Genomic DNA, 17,926 nt, shown 5'->3' on the forward strand with positions numbered 1-17,926 from the left:
GAACTAGCTTGTCTGTGCTGCCAGTATAAGGTCTACAGTTAGGAATAATTATCACATTGTATTCCTGATTCTCCTGTATCTGCCTCTGCTCAGATTGAGGACTGATTCTGTAAACCCTTGCTTCTTGTTATTGTGGCACTCCCGATAATGGCACAGTGTAGTCAAATGTGGATGGGTAAATCAGTTTTTAACACACAGAAATGCTGAACCAAATGAGCATTTTGCACAGGGTTGATATGGTCTCTGGGCAACCTGAGTTCATTACAGTTCTGAAAGTTTTCTTCAAAAACATAGTTAAAAATGGAATTATGCTCCCTCGATTATACAGCATCATCTGGCCTAGGGCTGCAGCAAGCAAAGCTTTTCTTGACCTGCTAATGCTATCCCTTTGCTGCCATGAATTTGGTGTGGCATACTAGGGAGCATGATAAAGACATACAGTGACACAGGCCTGATCTGCCCAATGCCGAGGCAGATTCTGACCACAGTATTTCCCAAACCACTTGTGTGGATATGTCACCAACGTGCACAGGCTACTACTGGCAACACAATGGGTTCCTCCCTTCAAGAGTGAAATTGGAAAACGGTGTGGAATTCTAGGGAGCAGAGTTGTAGGAAACCAAAGGGGAGAGGACCCCAAAATGAGTACATTGAACTGGTACCCTGAAGTTTTGCCATGAAAATAGCTCAGGAGCGAGCATCACCGAATAGGATGTCTATTTATTCATGATCACCACCAACAACCATATATATAGGTATACATATTAGAAATGAACTTTGATTTAATTGGATACCTTCAATTCACAATGATTAAGCAGAAAAAAATTCATTTTTCAAGGCTAGTTATTTAGAAAGTGGTACATGTCCAACTGCTTCTTTTAATAATAGAGAACCCATGCTTCAGAACTCTGATGCAGAGCCGGCCTTCCTTGGGGAATTCAGATCTAGGACTAGGTCTGAGACCAGTTTCTAATTTAATTACTGTTACCAAAATAAAAATTACTCCCACAAAGCGGATGAAATCCCCCCATGTAGATCAGCAGCAGAAGGCCTCTTTAAAGCTTTATGGTATAGACATAGGCCTTGTGCTGATGTCTGCACAGCATAAGCCTCTGTTGCTGGCCCATCTCCGCAGGAATGAATTGTATCCAGAAAGCACAGCGGAAAAGGTTCAGAATAATATTCTAGGTTAGGCTCTTAATATTGGGTAGCATAAAGGTCAAGTAAATAGTTTTAAAATAACTGAACTTTATTACTATGAAGAACCTGTGTGGAAGTACAGCTTTGTCTTTTTGGTGTTGATCTTGTAACACACGGTTTTTACCTTTTGTGATCATATTCTGAGTTACTAAAGCTCATCGCTGATGAGTTGATTCCTTGCTGTTCAACTAGTGGTTCCATAAAAATTTAGTAAGTTATTTAAAACTACTTCAATTGACATTTGGCAATTCGGGTATTGTTTTCAATTTTCAGACAAGCCATTCTTAAATAATGGCTATAAGAAGTGAGTGATGCTTTTAGATGTTAATTCAGCACTGAACCAATTAACTACCCATGTATGCAGTTTTGTAACAATATCTCATCTATTTTCAGTTAATTAGGCAACATGATTAAGATCATATGTGTTGAATTAACAGGTCAGTGCATTATCTCACTACAATTTCATCTAGGAGACAACTTTATCGGAAAGCCATATGAAAAGAACAACAATTTATCCACCCCCAAGTTCCCAGTTTTGAATGTAATCAGCCCAATGTTTCATGGAAAGAGGTCAGTTTTGAACTTGTTTCCTATATAGATTTTTTCTGCTTTGAAATGTGAATTTCCAGTTGAGGCATACAGGTTTAATAAAATGGTCTAAACAATCATTTGCGTAAAAACTGCACAACAGAATGAGAGAGAAAATTCTTCACTTCTTACTCCATATTGGTCAGTTCATATTTATCATACACGTCATTTTCTTCTTCTGGCTGAGTATCCGAGTGATGAATTTCAATAAAAACAATATAGATCGTTGCTCCAAGTACACCTCCCAGCATAGGTGCAACTATAGGGACCCACCACCAATTATTTCCAGCCCTGTAAGACCAAAAAAAAAAAAAAAAAAAAAAACCCGAACAACAAAACCCCCAAGAATTATCATTATTTATTACTGTAGTGAATACCCTACCTTATATTTGGCACTAAGCAAATGCAGTGGTGTGTCACACACTATACTGTAGACATTTCTATTTTGTCTCACATTTCTGTAAATGGATGACACTCCTGTCTGTCCTGCCCACGTTGTGATTGAAATGCTAAGTAACAACCACCAGACATGTTGGTCTACGTGCTGTACTTGCGCCTCAGAAGATAAGGCCTCTTTACTGCATGTCTGCTTTGGGGCCAAGGGATAATTTCTCCCTTGTGGAAAATGGGCTTCATTGACTTACAATGAAATAAACAGAGACATATTTATTGCACAGCAGTTTTGACTGATGCTGTTGCCAGATGCTCATGAATAGGTTTTCAGGAGTGATTAATGCAAATATACGTTGCAAAGATGGGTTATCTCATCTGCATGGAGATTTGCAGGTTCAGGCCTGCAATAGTATATATGGTGTTCCTCTTGACAAGTATAACAATTATACTTGATTTTGAGTATATGTGCCTTAAGGAATGTAATAAAACACAGTGACTGTAAAGTGGCTTATACTTGACTAGAGTGGTCAAGATTCAAATTTCATGATGTAGAGTCTTATCTCTCTGATTAAAATGTGGTGTCTTTCAGTAAGAGGTAAATAAGAGTTTAGAAGTTTTATACACCTAAAACTTAATATTTTTTAGAAGTGCTGTGTTCAGTGAGAAAGTCTGGCCCATTGGCTCTGCTGAAATGTTTGCATTGTCTTTGCACAATTACTAGGATTTAATTTTAAATGTGTAGATTTATGAACACTTTTAAAGAAGCAAGTCCACCATTAAATGGTATAAAACAATAAATAACAACATCTTTATGCAGGAGACGCGGGCTTGTAGAATTGCTCTCCCTTTCCTGGAGGTCCACATTCAGACAGTAAACTACTGAGTATTGGTTTCAGAGCACAGACTTTCTTAACGGTACTGGTGCATGAAGGTGTTTTGATTTGATAATGTGCTGTATTAATTGAATATGCGGGTCTGCAGTGAAAACCAAGCTACCTCAATTTCATGCATATTGAAAATGGGGAAGTAACAATTTTTTTCTTCCAGAAATACAAAGGGACAAGTTCATCTGTGAGAGGAACTTTACAGGAAGCTGCCAGGGGAATTTTTAAACTGTAAGGATAATTATTCAGCACTCAGTTGTATAGATTTTTGCAGAAGTGAACTTGTGGTTAAGTTACAACACGAGAATGGAACAGGGCTAATGTCACAGTGCCCTATTGATGATAATATTATTCCTTGTTCAGGAATGCCTTAGATGTGCATGTTTTGCCTTTGGAATTATTTATATTTTGCCCTGAGGATATAAAATAACTCCTGATACTGTTCTACTGAGTTTATAGATCTGTGTGTTCTTGAGTCATGAATGTCTGTTGAGCCCCTGAATTTCTGGAACAAGCATGGACTAAGGTTTTATTGAATTAATCAGCACACCAAAATCTGTATCAAGTACTTGCATGTAGTCTTCTGTGTGCCCGCGTGTGTACATTGGCGTATAATGAAGGTGTTTCTTGGCAGGTTTCTCTCTCTGCTTGTTCCATGAACTGACATGTGCCTCGTTGGCTCCTGCATGACCTTCTCCAAATCATGGCCTGTATTTGCAGCAGCTGCTGTCAGCTGTGCTTCAGAGACCCTTCTGCTAGGCTGATGGGCGTAAAGTCTTTCTAGAGAGCGATGCCAAAGCTGAAATGGGATCGGGACACAGCTGACACGAGTTTCCATGACACTCAATCCTCCTTCATAGACACAGGAGCAAGAACTCTTTGTGCCAAGTACAGATAGCTACACTGAAGTAACCTTAGTTCCCTTATACCCTAGCTTACAGCTTTGCTGCCAAGTTAGCAGGAAAACATCCAGCTATGCCTTTGTCGTCATCAGGTGTTTTTGCTGTGGGGCAGAGCAGGGGGGAGCCAGTCGTGAAGGGCAGGAGGCAGCGCACGGGCCTGGCAAGCGGCACTTTGGTTAACTGCAAAAATTTCCAGGAAAATGCAGTGTATAAGCTATACGGACTGGGGCCTTTGGCCCGTTTTAGACCTGCAAATGCATTTCGCGCCTAGCCAGCTGCTGTGGGAGGGTGAGATAACGCTGTTCGCTGTAAGAAATGCCGGGATGATTCAGGCATTGGGCAGCGTGGAAGGCGCCTGGCTACCGGTCTACGCTCGGGGAGGAACGCGGCGCCGTGCAGAGAAGAGGTGCGTCTCCCGGCTCTCCCCAAAACGCAGTTCAGTTCACTGCGGGCGACTGGTCCCCGGCGCCGTCGGCGGGGCCGGTGGCCACGAGGTGTCAGCGTTACCGCGCTGGCGGCGGCGGCGGCCGGGCCCTGCCCGCCGCGGCTCCCGGCCCGCAGCGCCGTCACGGAGCGAGGCGAACGCCGCCTGGGCGCTGCGGCCGTGGCCGGTCAGACCCCGCCTGGGCAGAGGTGCGGAGGAGCGCGTAGTAAAGCGGAGGCGAAACGTTCCACGGCTACCTTCGAATGCGGCTGGGAAGCGCTGCTCTGGACCGCCGCTTCTCGCTGCCGTTTCGCGCTCCGTTGTGCTTGTCAAGACCCGGAGTCCGGTGTTTGTACTCAAAGCTCTGGCTGTTTTCTCGCTACGGGCGAGAGAAACTTCACGACCCAAAACTTTTCCTAAGCTTGTTAGAATATTAAGCACGTGCTTAAGAAAGCCTCCAGGTTATCTCCGTGGTTTGAGGACAAATCGTAAGAAACATTTAGGTCTCTGAAGTCAGCAGTTGTCTCCTAATGAGGGGGACGGTCGCCATCTGTGACACCTACTCCCAGCAGGTTGAGGAGCAGTTTGCAGGAGCAGGCCACAGTGCTGACTACATCTGTTGTGTGCGAAATGGTGCTCTCTGCAGGGTGCTGGACAGATATCCCCTTTTCCGCTGCAGTGGGTCAGGACAGCTTCAAATTGGAGCCTTTAACCAAAACAAATCCAGTTGCACTGGCTAGGGAAACCACACCATAGCCCGCGTCCCCTAGCTTGATTCTCAGGGAAACTGCTGCTCCAGGTGCCTTTGTGCAAAATGTAATAACAGCAACATTTAGAAAATCCCTGCTCAACCGCCTCCCTATCCTCTGGACAACTCCATAGTCCAGCAGAAGAGCTCCCCTCCGGTCTACTTGCAGTTCCCTGCCTGAGAACATGATAAAACCAGAATTTACTGAACCTGCAAGCACAAAGAAGGGTAGAGGGGGTTTTCCCCCTGTGAACCAATTATCTCAGTGTTTAGAGCATTTGCTTGGGATCAGGGTGTAGAGAGTCTCATCCTTCTGTATCTGATCTATTCCAAAGTGAGGCTTTCCCGGTGGTCCCTGGCTGCTCTGTAGGCAGCACTTGAACACTCACTGACCTGGACAGAGAATGACTTGGTTACCTTGTGAAATGCTTCCACCCTCACTCCAATGAATGTTCAATGCGTCTTCAGTATTTCCTGTTGTTCGGTTTGTGCAGCACTCCCCTCGTGTTACTGTGGAGGTTTCATGCTTAGGTCCCAGTTCCTGGGCATGCCTTTCACTAGAGAGCTTAAGCACCTGCCTCAAGGTTGTGAATTCCAGTTAAGCTGAGACATCCAAGGTTTAGCTGTCAACTGTTGCTGCATCACTTAAGTCTCTCACATACATGTAATCCCAGCAGAGCATTAGGCGGTTCAGGATCCCAGCTACAATGGTTCAGACTCCTCCCATGGCCTGTAATTGATTCAAAGTTTCCAGCTACCTAACAAAGCTCAAGTTCTTCCTAAATCCAACCTGGATCTATGCTGTAACTAGATGAGAATATATTCCTGTTGTATCATTCCCTTGAAAACTTGGTTATAGCTGTAGCCTTATAACTGAAGGCAGGGAGGAAGACTTCTTCCTCAATTTATATGTCCCTGAGACTGCTGTAACTTTATTCTGGCAATGACCAGAGATTTCATATCTCATTTTTTATGTTCCCATTTTTAAATTTCTTAGTATGGTCTTTACAGTGGGGATGCATTCCCTCTCTGTATATAAATCCTAAAACTAAATTAGGGAAGAGCCCCTATCGGTACAGATGTAGAGTTTTCTTTTAATTTCTTAAATGTAAATAAGACCTTACTGTTGGAGAAGAGGGGAGTTCACGGGTATTCTGTGACTAGACTACAGTACCATCAGGCTTCCAAACGTTTTCAGCAACATAATAGCCAACTTCATAATATATTACAGATTATAGCACATGACACTATAATTAACATTATAGTCAACAACTACTTATAATTCAGTAGGCATGAGAGGAGAAACCTAGGTGTGGGATGTCACTCTGTGTGCTGCTGTTTTTAGGAAAAAAAAAAGAAGTGCAGTCTAATGGTACAGTGGTAAAAGCTGCTGGCGAGGAAATGTTTGGAGGTAAATGGGCTAGATTGCCAACCTCCTGCCAGCAGCTCCCCAGAGCTGTGTTACATCCAAGCTTTGGATCTGGCCTACAGCATGACTGTGTGCCCATTTCTTCTATGCTGTGCCTAGCTTTTTTAGGGTTTTGCCTTTACTAACGCACATGATTTGTGTAGATGGAAGTCATACTAAATAAATACCGATTATTTGTACTTGGTGAAGTAGCTAAAATGAAATCTCTATTAAACAGAGCTCTCTAGTGGTCTGCAGTACTTCTGGGGATTCCTACTTGTAAATAACTGGAAAAACAAACTATACAAAAATAAACCAAAAGATCTGCCTCCTGATGACAGATTACTCTTACTTAGATATCCCAGAGTGCCTCTTACAGTGGATATGTGTAAGCCGTGGATTTGATGTGCAACTAATTAGCTGTGCATTTGGCCAGCCAAGAGCGTGTGTGTGCGTGCACACATGCATGCACAGGGATTTGAGAGTGTGCTCTGAAATGTGGGAAAACGAAGGGAGCTTGCTTTCATTCACTCCTTCGCTCCCAGGCAGGAAGTCAGGCTTTTAGATTGTTGTATATTTCTGCAATAACTCAGTAGTAATAATAGGCTAAATCAATCTGATATGTCTGTGTTTTTTACAGCACCCAATAAATATTCCCACCTAACTCTCTCACGATTTCTTTTTTTTTTTTTTTTTTTTTTTTTTGGAAAGCTGCAGGACAAGAGAAGAAAGCACTCATATTTCCAGTGACCTCTAAGGAACTCTAATACTTTGGGAAGGGTCTGCTTGAAACAATGATTGATATTAGAGATAATGCATGTTTGATTTGCCTTAGGAGCAGGAAATCCTTTTTAAAGCCCAGTTCCTAGAGGATGTCTGGCTTAAAGTGCATGAATAGCTTCTTCTGGTATGCAAAGAATTACCTATATGTACGTAAAGTTTGACTTGGTACCATGTTGAATCAAGATCTTACTTTCCTAGGAAGCAATCTTAGCCAAGAGCATTTTACTTCATATCCAGGCATACTTACGTGAATACTTCCATCCCCCATCCTGCAATGGCTGTGAAGAGCCTTGGGCCTAGATCCCTGGCCGGGTTCATGGCACAGCCACTGTTCATTCCCAAGGAGCAAGTAAGAGCAATTATAAGAAGTCCTACGGCAATTGGCTCCAGGCCCTTTGGTACGTTGTTATTTCTGGTGTCAAAAATAGCAAATATAGCCAGAAGAAGAACAGCTGTTGACATCACCTGGCCAATGCAAAGAAAAGAATATTGAGTAAATATGTGCAGATTCCTTCCAATAATGAAAAGAGGGGCTATGGCAGCTCTGTGGCTTGTGGTGGCTTAGAGCTGGTATTTAGATTTATCCCACTATACAGAGTAGCAAAATTTGGAACCCAGTGCCTCTGTACTTTACAGTAATGAGAAGTTTTTGTATCTGTGCTGAAAGAAAAAGACAAGAAATGTGTTGCAGACATCTGAAAAAAAAAAAAAATCTGCAACAACCTGGTGTGGAAAGAATAGAGGATTTAAAAGGCATCTGCTATGTGAGGTCTGGTGCTTTGTTTCCACATTTTTTTTCCTATCAATTTAACAGTTGCATTTACTTGATTTTTGGTAGTTCTGCTATGGCAGTGCAATCGGTTACATTGATATAAGAGTGTTTTATGTGACTGTAGCTTACACTGATAAATCAGACTAAATATGCACCTCTTTATCCAGGTATTGCATAATGTAAGAAAAAAAAAGTGAAGTCTACAAAGTCAAAACTGAGCAGTTAAAAACTAGGAATTACCTAAATTAAGGTTGCATGTGTAACTGTAACGTGAACTCTATTGCATGTGCTAATTGAGCTGATGAAGGAAATTTTCTTGGAATTACTTTGATGGAAGTAAATGCTTAAATGCTTTGTAGATGTTGATTTTGCTAATAGTTAACTTTGCTGAAACTTTTGTCTGTTTTTCCCCTATGTCAAAACGTTCAGTTTCTATACTGATTTAAAGAAGTTTAAGTTTGGGGGCATTAAAAATAATTTTTAAATTTCATCTGTTTTTAATTTTGTTTTAAAACATCCATGGGCAAAAAGATCCTATGGAAAAGTCTGTTGACTGATCCAAAGATCAGAATTGTCTTTCTTATAAAATTTCAAAACCATGTTTGTGTTTTTTGAAGCCAGATTGCACAATCTTCAAGTCCTTTACGTAACGAATTCCTGTGCTTCAGCAATCCCTACTTTTCATGGCTTGCTTACACAGTGTTTATTTCATGTATGCCTGAAGAAGATGGGTAAATTGATTAGAAGTAGATAGAAGATATGAAACCTCATTTTTCACTGTTGGATAAGTGGGATTAGGGGATACAGATTGGAAATAAAGTGGAGACTTTTTCAGAGTCAGTCATTTGAAAAATAACAAATAATACGAATCTATTTGCAAAGAGAAGGTTGGAGAGGAGGCTTATGGTAGCAGAAAACTCAGTTGTTCAAGGTGTGTTAAACTGGCTGCTTAAACATTACTTAAGAAATAATAGGCCCACAAAATGGGCTGGATTTTGATGTAAATGGACATAGCTTTGCTGAACTTTCTGGAGAAACATTGATTTATGATGGGGAAAACCTCTTACATATATTGCATTACAGACATGTAGAGTGCAACAATTAGTATGGTGTATGTGAAAAGAACAACTTGAAATTATCTTGCTTGTAAAATACAACTAAAGTGTAACCCCCACAAACAGCATTGCATTCTCATTGCTATTGTACACAGTGATGTATGACCAAAATGGTGAGATTCATCATACTCATTAGAGATCTATATTTTGGTTTTTTTACTGCTTGGTTTTACAGTTTTCAGTATGTTCAATTTGTAGAATCAAGACAGCAAGTGCACTTACCTGATCAGCAAATCCATTTATGAGGGACAGATACGGAGCTGGATATGTTGCAAAGATATGTGCTGTTGCATTAGGTCCTGTGACTTCAAGGTTTCCATTGCTATACTCCATAAAGGCATCTATAGAAAACAGCCATTACCTGGTTGCACTTCTCCAAAAACACTAGGTTTTCTAGGACTAGAATATGTGATAGATCTGTGCACTTCACATTCTCAACTGAAACTCATCATTTTTTCTGGGAGCATAGTTAATGGATTTGAGGTGATATGCTAATCATACCTTCCTGTCTCATCTCTCCTCCTGTGCCTTGAAGTACTTGTTTTATATATCACAGCTTTCAAAATGGGGCTGTTTTTTCCCTGGTCATTGCTCCAAACTCAGTGCCAAGGAGCATTTTCTGATTCTGAACACAGTTGCATTATTCTGTAAGAGGTGCTATATTTGGCATGATGCCCCAAAAAATGCATAGCATCCTGATTGTACTGTTGTGGATTCCCAGCCACCACTATTCCATTTGACAGTTGTACAATGACTTCTTCTGGGAACGAACTCTCCTGAGAGACCTCCTCTTCTAAAGGAGTTAGAATTTTTCACTCTACACGGGCTTTACACCCAGCTGCTATGCTAGTCATCCAAGATATGAGGGGAGAGGCTAGCCTCAAAACTTCAGTTCTTCGTATATTTAAGTTAGTGTATTTTTATATGTATTGTAAAGATCTATGTGTATTGAAAATACATGTATATTTATGTTACTGTATTTAACCATATTTTAAATAGTATAATATGACTTCTGTGTTGGAATAATTTGCTGCCTTGGCAAGCCCTGAAATGTTACAAATAGGAAGACACTAAGATGAAGCACTCAAAAATCTGCATAGACAGACAAGAATAACAAATGCTATGCCTTTATTTCACTACTGGATCCAGTAATGAGGTGATACTTGTTAGTAGAAACAGCTCCCTTATCTCCCATGGAAGTCATGGTGAGGATGGTTAGCTTCTCCTGAAGCTAGCAGACAAATCTATTTCTCCTTGCCCCTGTTTTTTCTAGCTTTGCTTAAGGCCACAGCATGGGTGCCAAGAATATTTAGTTGTTTAATTTGGTCAGGTTCTCTCATTTGCAATGCCAGATTATTTTGTTGCATTTAACTATTAGGAAAAAAAAGCATAAGGAAAAGAAAATTTCTCAGCTGTGAATTACTTTGTACACCTTTAGAAAGGCCTCATGTTCAGCAGCCTAGCTTATATATTCCCTCGCTCTTTCAGGGGCATTGCTGAAAATGAAAGTACCTAGCTTAAATACGTGTGTATGAGGAAGGTGGAGGTGTTGAGCTCCTATGTCTGTTTTTCTAGCAGTGAGTTTTCAGTGGACCTCAATGAGTACACGACACTCCTGCAAGTTGCAGGAAGGAAGAAGTACAGAAGAGGTTTGGGAATTAGTAAGATCAAGAGGAGGGTAAAGTACTTGAGCAGAGATAGGGATATGAGAAAATCCTGCGCTCCTGAATAACAGGAAGAAGTCTCTAACCCTAGCCCTAAGTTCTCTATCTTAGCTCCCTATCCTACTGCTACCCTTTGGCAGAATGCCGTGAATCCCCCCAACCCCATGTGCATGTTGACGTGCTGCTGCATCCTGGCCACAGCCCTAATTCTGGTAGTCTGGTTTGAGCAGGACCTAGATTCAGATGGGAATCCTGTTCTGGAATACCATAGTTTCAAAATTCTAACACTAACCTTAAAACAAACAAAAAAGTTCCCCACCCCCCCACCCCAAACAAACCAACAAACCCCATCAAACCCAAATCAGTTACCACAGTTCCTAAAGATTTTTCTTTTTGTGATTACTACTGGTACTGAGCACCTAGCTGATATACAATAGGCATTTCTATTTTAGTTTTTTTTCTCTGTTGCACCTAGACCCAGCGCTGTCTGCAGACACAGACACAGAGAGAGAGGCTTTGGAGGAGATGGGCTGGGTCAGTAGATGCAGTTTTGGAGTAGGTGATTGAAGCAACTGATCTGGCTGAGTGGATTCATCAAGTCAGGGAGTCTGTTACTTAGTTTTTTCCTTTTGTGGCACACCGTGTAAAAGAAACATGCCTCAAGGATAGGGGTAAATTTTTTTTTTCTTTTTTTCTCTTCTAGTATGTGACCCCTTTATCACTCTACCTGGAATTCATTGCCTTGGAGAGCTACCTCTATAAGGTGGTCTGAAGTTTAGTCAGGAGGGACTTGATCTCATATCCTGTAACCTTAATGAACGATGTTGGTGATACTTGCCTACAGGCACTTGGGTCAGGTCTTTAATGTTTCTAATTTGCTTGGAAGATGAATAGCCCTATATCCTGGCTATTAAGTAACTTAAAATCCTTACTGAGAAATACATGATCTCAGAGTATCTGATTTCCCACAAATAATTTTTCTAAATTTCAGAACGTTTCCTGGAGTATTAGCGTTTCCGAAAAGTTGTAGGATACCTGGAACGTTTGAGCCTTTCTTTTCTCCTTCAAACTATTTATGCTTCTTCCTTTCTTCTTTATGGCTTTAGCTTCAGTCCTGTCATTAGCCCTGTGTGAACGGAGTCCTCTGCCTGCTTGGCGTTCATTGAAAAATTGGGGCCTTAGAGACTGCCTGACCTCTAGTTTGTCCTGTGAGCATGTCTAAGGTGTACTCACCATAATAAATCCCAAAGACAGCCGCTGCTCCAACAAATGCTCCCAGGAGCTGTGCTAATATGTAAATTGGTAATTTGGTCCATTTTAATCTTCCAGTCACGCACATGGCTAATGAAACGGCTGGGTTTATGTGACCACCTGAAAAATAAATCACAAAATAAGTCATATGGATGACTCAGATACATGACAATAGGTGAAGGATTTGTAAAAATGTAGGCACTTTTGAGCACGAGACTAGTACGTGCTTTTCTAGATGTTATTTTGCAATTAAATGCTGACTGCAATGAAACTGAAACAAGTTGGATGAAATTAGAGGGGGAGGGGGAAAGCCACCAAGATCCAACTTCCCTCGTGATGTTTGCAGACTGTGCTATTTATCAGACTGCTGTCCTGCAGTATATAATCTATAGATCTATAGACAACTTTTCTAGAAAAAGCCTAAACCTGCACTATTGGTTGTAATAGGAGGGTCCGTCATTCTGCACATATTCTCTCTCATCAAGGGCTTCGGCTTTTTATTTTTAAGGGAGGACTGGGGCAGCAGAACATTCATTCAGTTTAGCAAGCATGTATTAAGATTAAGGACTATTACTGGCTTGATCGTGTATCTTGAGGCAGATCTGGAGTACCCTGGATTTAAGTCATGTTTATGTCCCAATCTTCAACCTGGGGTTACTTAGGAACTCGGTTTTCATGAACATAAAATAAAATAATATTAGGTCTGTCCAGCTTTATGCTGACTGTTGGTGAGCTAGATGAGATCTGGGGACAGCAGTGCATAGTTCTTCATCACACATTTTCATCAAGCTCTTACACCCTCCAGAAAGGTCCATGCTAAGCAAACTGACAAAGTAGCTGTGCTGAAACAGAGAGTTCTATTTCCTGTGGAATTTCCTTCCTTTGTATTTAGGAGTAGCTACACCTAAACTCACGCATGGAAAAGATTGCAGCAGCATTGGAATTCTTTGTGACAATTTTAGTTTCTAAAATATATTTATTATTATGTCACATGCTAGTCACTTCCCTCAACATCTTTTATCAACATGGAAAAAAGTGTTGAATGCTTTTGGAAAACTTCATTTTTTACACATATGTAGTTAATACTTAAGAAATATAAATTGCCAAATAAACAGATGAAACGGTACTCCACAGTAAAAATACAGTAAACCCCAAGTTTTGCAAGGACATAGCAGATCCATTGGTTACTTTCCAGGTGAAGTCTCATTTCAGCCGGTATGGTTATCAGAAAAAAAATGGCCTTTGTCTTTCATAAAATAACTAAAAGAGCGTGACCTTTGTCTATCAAAGGCTAGTGATGGAGAAAGGGCCTTTATGTACAGTTTCTGTGTTTGTTTGCACTTCAGGTCAGTGAGTCATTATCTTATGAAATCCAGGCACCTTTGATACATAATGAACTGACAAACACAGATAACAAGCTGGATAAAACCCTCTTTGTATCATTTCCAAAACTCTGACCTAGTAGCACCAGTCTTGAATTAATTTTGAATTCCTCACTGTGTTTCAAATTTTTCAGCACAGAGCAAATAGATGGATGACACCTTATTTAACAGCCCTTCATCTGAATTTTGTTAAATTGTTTTCTTGTCTTTTGTTCTTTACTCTAGCTGGAATGAATAATTTTCCTTTCTTTCAACACCTGATATTGTTCCCCATCTGTATATAATACAGGGTGATTATGATGGCCAGGACAAGTCATAATAATAGTAGAGATGTCTGATTAACATTAAATCTGGAAAGGAAAAGTCTAGTTGAAGGCTCTCATGCTGAGATAGGGGAGTTAAAAGATTCTTGGTTCCTGTGCCACTGGTAGTTTCCTGGTTAAAAAAAAAGTTCACTTTGGACAGTGTGTTCCCCATTCTTTTGTAGTTGCAGTGATCATAGTCATGAGTTTGTCTGAAGTGTTTAGTTGGAAAAAATGGTGGGGAAATTATCTAGACATGGAGGAAAATTAGGTGGAGAAAAAGCAAAAAGGGGTATTCTTCCTAGATAAAAGAGCTCAAATTCACCAAATATGCAGATTATATATTTTATGTTACCATGAATTTAGAATTTCATGAAGAACTGATGCGAAATATTTTAGCAGTACTTAAACATGAGACTTCATGGTCAAAGAGCCACAGAATTTGCTAACAAATTCTGTATAGGAAGTGATATTCTAAAGTGTCCACTAGTAATCCTATGTTGGATAGTCACAGCCTATTGAAATATCTTTTCCTATTCTTTCAGGAAGAAAATGCACTGCATGCAGAATCCTTTGTCATGGGAAAAACACAGGAAACACAATACTGCAACATCTGCAACTGCTCTGCCCTGCTGGGATTGAACTCTAATCTTCCATATAATGGAGATGAATATCCCTTAAAGATGCAAATGTAGGACAGGTTTGTGTCTTTACAGGATTTTTTTCATGATACTGCATTAGAAGAGTTTACCTGCCTACATGTAAACCAAAGGCTGTACTTTAAAGTTGTTCAGATAATAGGAATGTACTACTGAATTAACTTTGTGCGATATTAAGGAACCATTCTGCTCTGTTTCAATGACAATAACAGGACTGCCTGTTTTGCTGTACCTTGAGCACTTTCTAATGTGAACTTAGAAACCTCATGCGTGGTGTCTCTGTAAAAGAATTTGTAAAAGAGAAGACAAATGGCCACAGTAATTTCTGCTATAGCAGCTATTTATAATGGCCTAGTTATACCTAGAGATACCAGCCCACATTGGCTTTACCCTCTTTATGAAGGGTAAGAAATTCCTCTATGAGAACTGGAGTACAAGAGGGCAATATAAACTCCACATACAACACGGAGTATTGTGTATTATAATACACAACACTGTGTATTATTACAACCCATCATTTTCTATTTTAAAGAGAGAATTGAAATGTTAAATGCACTTATGCTAATGTTTCTGATATTAATTTGGCCAAACTGAATGGTGGAAATAGGAGACAAAGCACCATCCAATATGGCACACATAGACACTGATTAGTTAGCCCAGCTACAGATAAGAGAGATTCCTGACCAATATATATTGAGGAAATGTTATAGCAGAAACAAAGGGGCAATGACAGTACGTTGGCAGTGTATCACAGAATGTATCTCTAGTACTGAATCTTTTTGCTTTTTCTGCGGTTTGCTGCTTCTGCGAATAAGCAGACGGGAGCAGACTTGCTGCTGCCTGTCATAGGACATGAAGAGATAAATTGCATTCTCTAAGATGAACCCTGCTCATTATACCCATTAGTGGGTCATTCTAACTTCTACCTAGCTGGCAACCATTTTAGCTGGTGACTGCTGGATTCTGTAAGCTTTTCATGGTTATTTCCTTAAATGCAGTGCCTGTGCTGTCCAGGATCATCTCTATCGACAGAATTTTCAAAGCAAGACCAAGCAGATTTCTGGTTTGCACAGGCCATTTTCCATAAAAGCCAGAGGTCTGCCAAGGTTTGTGCACTAGTTCAGATCAGAATTTGGTGGAAGATTTTGCCAAATGCAAAGAATAGAGGGAAACAAGAACACAAAAGATGTACTAATGAAACTCTGATGCAGATTCCTCTGTAATGGTGCTTGCTATTGCTAGATACATAATTGTTTATACCATGAAGTGGAAGTAATTTAATAAGGTAGCCTTAAAACTGTGGCAATAAATGCTATAGAAGAAAAAAGTCACTTACCAGAAACCCCCCCAGACACATACACTGCTATGGTGACTGCCATTGCAAATCCAACTGATACTGTCATGGGCCCACCATGGGCTCCTCGGCTAAGGACAGCCTGTCCTACACACCCACATCCAAGTGCCTGTATTTTGAAAGAGAAATGTAAAACCATGAGTGTGTCTGTCAAATGTTATTGGCTAGTTTGCAACTCCTGCTGCTGTCCAGGTATAGCTGAAAATGTCATTAAATATTGAAAAAATGCTAGAGTTTGAGATTAATGGCATGTGTGCCATTGTTGCCTTTGCTGTAATGAGCATTTACTCTTTATTTTCCCCTGCTCTGTGACCAGGAAGAATCTCTGCTAATAAGGACCTCTCTCTCCCCAGAAAACAGTTTTCAAGTACAATGATGGGAAACAGATCAGAACTTGGAGCCTAAACAAGATCTCACAGCCTCTACAACAAATCTCTGCATCTGAAAGTGAAGAGGGAATTAATTCTGTGTGGTAAGTTGTCAGTTCCAGATTGTTGTTATAAGCAATGAAAAAATTACTAGAAAAGTTATGAAAGATAGTTCAAAAAGCTTTTAATGTTTAATGCTGAAACTCTGGAATGAGACATCTTTCTGGAGATTTAGAGTGTGTGTTACTGTTGTGCTGCCTTGATATCATATATTGCTCTATCAGAATATTTCACTGGCTCTGCAGCTTGAACAATTAACTAGAGTGGGGATTACTGAATAATTCACATTGGACTATTCTCAATGGATTTAAACTGGCTTCCACTTTATGTTGGTTCCCCTCAGAATGAAGTTCAGCAACACATTTAAATGCATGCTTAAGATCATGTATATTCAATTCTAAAGTTTCTGCTTAGCTTCAAGCATATGTTTAGGTCCTATTAAAGTTGGTAGGAAAGATTTTCAAAGGTACAAAAGGCCTTCAGTTTAAGACAGCCTAGCTGACCCATTTCTGCCAGAAAGCAATTTCTGTCTTTGGAAATCTTCTTTTTAAATATATGCCTAAGGGCTTTGCTGAATAAGGACCCAACACTCTACAGAAGATATCAAATAATATCTATAGTCTGAAAACTTTTGCTTCTCTGCAACTGTAAGTGATCTGAATCTTATCTTTTCTGGGATGTGACTAGATTTATCTTGAGCAACCTTAATTACTTTGATGTTAAATTGGAGATACATATTTTTATATAGACATATATATATTCCTCCTTTGATGGTACAGGTGAATCAGATTTTTTTTTTCCGTGTATAAAATCATTCCGTCTTAGCCAATGCAGTTGCTTTGGCTAATCTCCTTGCTTCGCTTTAGTGTTCTGCCATTAGTGTGTGTCACCAGTGACTGTATTGTAAATATTCTTCCCAACTATGCCTATTTGAATACATAAAATTTAGTTATTTTAGACATGCTTATTTTCACTTGCAAGGCAGTTGCATTCAGAAACTGCAAAGTAATGGAAAAATCTCTCCTGCCTTAGAAATAGACTGTACCAAAAAGATTTGTTGATTGAGGTTTAACAAGCGAGTCCTGCTAGAATAGATACAATTTAAAGAGGCAAAAATCATAATTTTGTTTCCATTATTTCCCCCAGGGGTTTAACGAATGCCAAAATGTGACAGAAAAGCTCTCAATAAAATTATACTCTTAACCAGCTTTGCAATGCAGACGGAGTTTCTGTTAAAGTGCCCCAAGACTCTGTCATACACCCAGGTGCAGTTCTTGCCTTGAGGTTATAATCATGCAAGCAAACAAAACACTGTCTGGTGCCAAAGTCTTACAGCTGTCAGGTTACGTAAGGGTAGGGTGGTGTTAGATAGCAGTAGTTTATTGGACTGTATAATTGAAGGTTACAAGACATATTCCAAGCCGCTGTCAACTGCTGTGCAATGGATGACATAAGCTTATGTTAGGCATTCTCTCATTGTCATTAGTATCATATACCTAGCAATTCAAATGGTAAGCACAAATGCACATACAGATATAAAACCAAACCAAAAAATATTTTAGTTGTTCGCAGCTGAAATTACATGTATCTTTAAAATGTCATGTAAGACAATTCTACTTATGTATTTATATGTTTAATTAATATGGAAAGAATGGGTATGCTGGAATTT

The 17,926-nt window shown here is 40.0% G+C and overlaps 1 protein-coding gene across 3 annotated transcripts in view; it reads right to left on the bottom strand.

The window, feature by feature from the left end:
• Window positions 1-700: 700 nt before the first annotated feature.
• The window catches only part of AQP9 (aquaporin 9), a 28,718-nt gene continuing 11,492 nt past the window's right edge, over window positions 701-17,926 (bottom strand). For all 3 annotated transcript variants that reach the window (XM_069798123.1, XM_069798124.1, XM_069798125.1), the window contains 5 exons: window positions 15,812-15,938; window positions 12,115-12,252; window positions 9,440-9,558; window positions 7,578-7,795; window positions 701-2,079 (listed from right to left, as the gene is read on the bottom strand). In XM_069798123.1, coding sequence (XP_069654224.1) covers window positions 1,917-2,079; window positions 7,578-7,795; window positions 9,440-9,558; window positions 12,115-12,252; window positions 15,812-15,938 — 765 coding nt within the window. In that variant the 3' untranslated portion in view covers window positions 701-1,916. The remainder of the gene's footprint in view (window positions 2,080-7,577; window positions 7,796-9,439; window positions 9,559-12,114; window positions 12,253-15,811; window positions 15,939-17,926) is intronic.

Source organism: Haliaeetus albicilla, chromosome 12 (genome assembly GCF_947461875.1).
Source record: "Haliaeetus albicilla chromosome 12, bHalAlb1.1, whole genome shotgun sequence".
NCBI classification, from domain to species: Eukaryota; Metazoa; Chordata; class Aves; order Accipitriformes; family Accipitridae; genus Haliaeetus; species Haliaeetus albicilla.